General features: G+C 45.2%; 1 protein-coding gene across 1 annotated transcript; it reads left to right on the forward strand.

Annotated features, from left to right (window-relative positions):
- The first annotated feature begins 864 nt into the window (after positions 1-864).
- LOC112080139 (structural maintenance of chromosomes protein 3-like) lies at positions 865-1,893 on the forward strand. Its single transcript, XM_024145904.2, has 3 exons — positions 865-1,052; positions 1,372-1,585; positions 1,766-1,893. The coding sequence occupies exons 1-3, from the start codon at positions 865-867 to the stop codon at positions 1,871-1,873; spliced, it is 510 nt and encodes a 169-aa protein (XP_024001672.1). The 3' UTR covers positions 1,874-1,893.
- The last annotated feature ends 633 nt before the right edge of the window (positions 1,894-2,526 follow it).

The following is a 2,526-nucleotide window of genomic DNA, read 5'->3' on the forward strand; positions in this document are numbered from 1 at the left end:
GTGTGTGTGTGTAGTTGGCCAACAGTGAACCGAAGAAACGGGTGCGGTCAGAAACCTCCTCATCTGCGTCACTGTGTGTGGGTTTAGAGTGTGTGTGTGAGACCGCCCATCCTTACCTACTACGTACCTACCTCTCCATCCTCGAACAGGAGCCTCTCCATCTGCGTCAGTGATAATCCCCACCCACACCCCAACACCCCCTACCTCTTCTCCATCCCTCCCTCCCCTTCTTTTCTCAGAGGGTAAGGACAGAAGCCTCTCCATCTTGCGTCACTGATTCACCACACACCTCCATCCCTCTCCCCCTACTGCTAGTCTTAAACCTCTTTTCTCTCTCTCTGCATCCCTTCATTCTGGGCAGTGGCCCAGGAAGAGATCTGGCCCCAATCCCTGTGTGTGTTGCAGATTAGACAGCAGCATCTCAGCGAGGTTGGATTAGGCCCACCTGGCCGGGAGAATGTTGCAACAGCTTTCTTGTTAGCTTTGTTTGTTGGGATGGATGGAGGGTGGCAGGAAGAGGAAGTAGGGAGAAGCGGGTGGGTGTACCTGCGTCATCTGCCTTTCTGACTGCGTGTGAGTCACATGATCCTATCTGAGTGATATGGATCAAAGCAGACTTTAGGAAGCTCCCCGGGCGCGACGACATCGATGAAGGCAGCTCCCGGCACCTCTCTTCTTCAGAGGGGTTGGGTTAAATGCAGAAGACGCATTTCAGTTGAATGCATTTTTGTCCAACTGACTAGGTATCCCCTTTCCCTTATGGTTGACATATCTAGGGTAATCACGTGTGTAGAGAAAAGGTTAATCTGCTGGCGTTTGAACTTATTTCAGTGATGACCCCACACACATATGAGTATCCCTCAAATGCCTCTGAGTGTCACCCGTTGTCACCATTTGTTTCTATTTAATAATAATGAATTCCTCCTCCAGAAACGTCTGCTGAAGGAGCGGCAGAAGCTGCTAGAGAAGATAGAGGAGAAGCAGAAGGAGCTGCAGGAGACTGAGCCCAAGTTCAACACTGTGAAGGAGAGGGAGGAGAGGGGCATCGCCAGGTCTGTAGGAAAACCCTACACTGCTCAAGGCTCAACAATGAATTAATCGTTTAATAGGCAACAACTTTTTAATGTATTAGTAAAAGGATATTTACTCATTTTCCCCCCATGTAATGTTAGTTACACCTGATGTTGAGCCACTAGAAAGTGAATGAAGTTGGTTCTCTCGTAATCCTCATTGGTGAAAGACTGGAGTGTGTCCAACATGGCACCTTATTAGTAGGCCACTAAATAAGGAATAAGCCCCCCCTTCAGAATTTTTTGCTGAACTTCCCTTTGTACCTTTTAACACCTCCTGTCATTCCCTCGCTCCACCCAGACTGGCCCAGGCCACCCAGGAGAGAACAGACCTGTACGCCAAGCAGGGCCGTGGCAGTCAGTTTACTTCTAAAGAGGAGAGGGACAAGTGGATCAAGAAGGAACTCAAGTCCCTGGACCAGGCCATCAACGACAAGAAGAGGCAGATTGCTGCCATCCATAAAGACCTGGAGGACACTGAGACCAACAAGGAGAAGAACCTGGAACAGTATAGTGTATGGAGCCTAACTCATGACTCATTATGCTATAGTTCAATTGGAACTATTATGGTTGATTATAATGCCTTATAAGAATGATTTTGTTTAAATAGAATGTTCGATTCTGTTCTAGATTTCACTCTGTTCTATAATTCTTGGGATCAAGTTTCTATCTGACTGGTCTGTTTTCCCCTGTAGAAACTGGACCAGGACCTGAATGAGGTGAAGACCAGGGTGGAAGAGCTGGACAAGAAATACTACGAAGTCAAGAATAAGAAGGACGAGCTGCAGAGCGAGAGAAAGTAAGATCACGATCCATATCTTAATCATTTGTTTTGCTCCATCTTGTTTCTTGGGTTGAGTCATTGCACTGCTAGGCAAAGATATTGATTTGAACCTGTAAATCTTTACTTCGTCTTCTCGCTTTTCTTTCTTCTTTACTGCTTTTTGGTCAATGTTCGTTGAGTCATCATTTGCGCTTTTATATATTGATTCTAACTTATAAATCGTAACTTTCTTTGCTCTTTTATTTTTTACTCTTTGCTCATTGAGTCATGGTTTGCACTTTAAATATACATCTACTTAGAAAATATGTATTTACTTTGTCTGGAATACAAGACGAAGGCCTATTAGCCATGACTCGACTCCACTGTTGTTAAAGGTTGGATGGTTTGTTCCCCCTTAAGACTTACATTCATCTTCCGCCTGGCAACCTTTTATTTCCTACAGACTATGGTCTGCTCTGCTGTGATGTTCAGCATGCCTTTTCTCCCTCATCCTCTCCTAAACAATGGAGAGGTATTATTAACACTGTGAGATGGATGTTGGATGTTGCCTGGAGCTTTTGCACTGTTGTTGCTGTAGAGAAGCGGCCTTGAGATACTGAGTTGTTGTGAGGAGGGAGAAAGAACAGAGACAATGAATAGAATATTGACATATTGGGCCCATTAAAGTTTAAT

Source organism: Salvelinus sp. IW2-2015, unplaced genomic scaffold (assembly GCF_002910315.2).
Source record: "Salvelinus sp. IW2-2015 unplaced genomic scaffold, ASM291031v2 Un_scaffold12155, whole genome shotgun sequence".
NCBI lineage: Eukaryota > Metazoa > Chordata > Actinopteri > Salmoniformes > Salmonidae > Salvelinus > Salvelinus sp. IW2-2015.

Coding starts and splice junctions, on each gene's coding strand:
- LOC112080139 (XM_024145904.2), top strand. CDS start 865: ATGCCTCTGAGTGTCACCCGTTGTCACCATTTGTTTCTATTTAATAAT. Junction 1,053..1,371: donor GAGGAGAGGGGCATCGCCAG/GTCTGTAGGAAA, acceptor CGCTCCACCCAG/ACTGGCCCAGGCCACCCAGG. Junction 1,586..1,765: donor AGAACCTGGAACAGTATAGT/GTATGGAGCCTA, acceptor TTTCCCCTGTAG/AAACTGGACCAGGACCTGAA.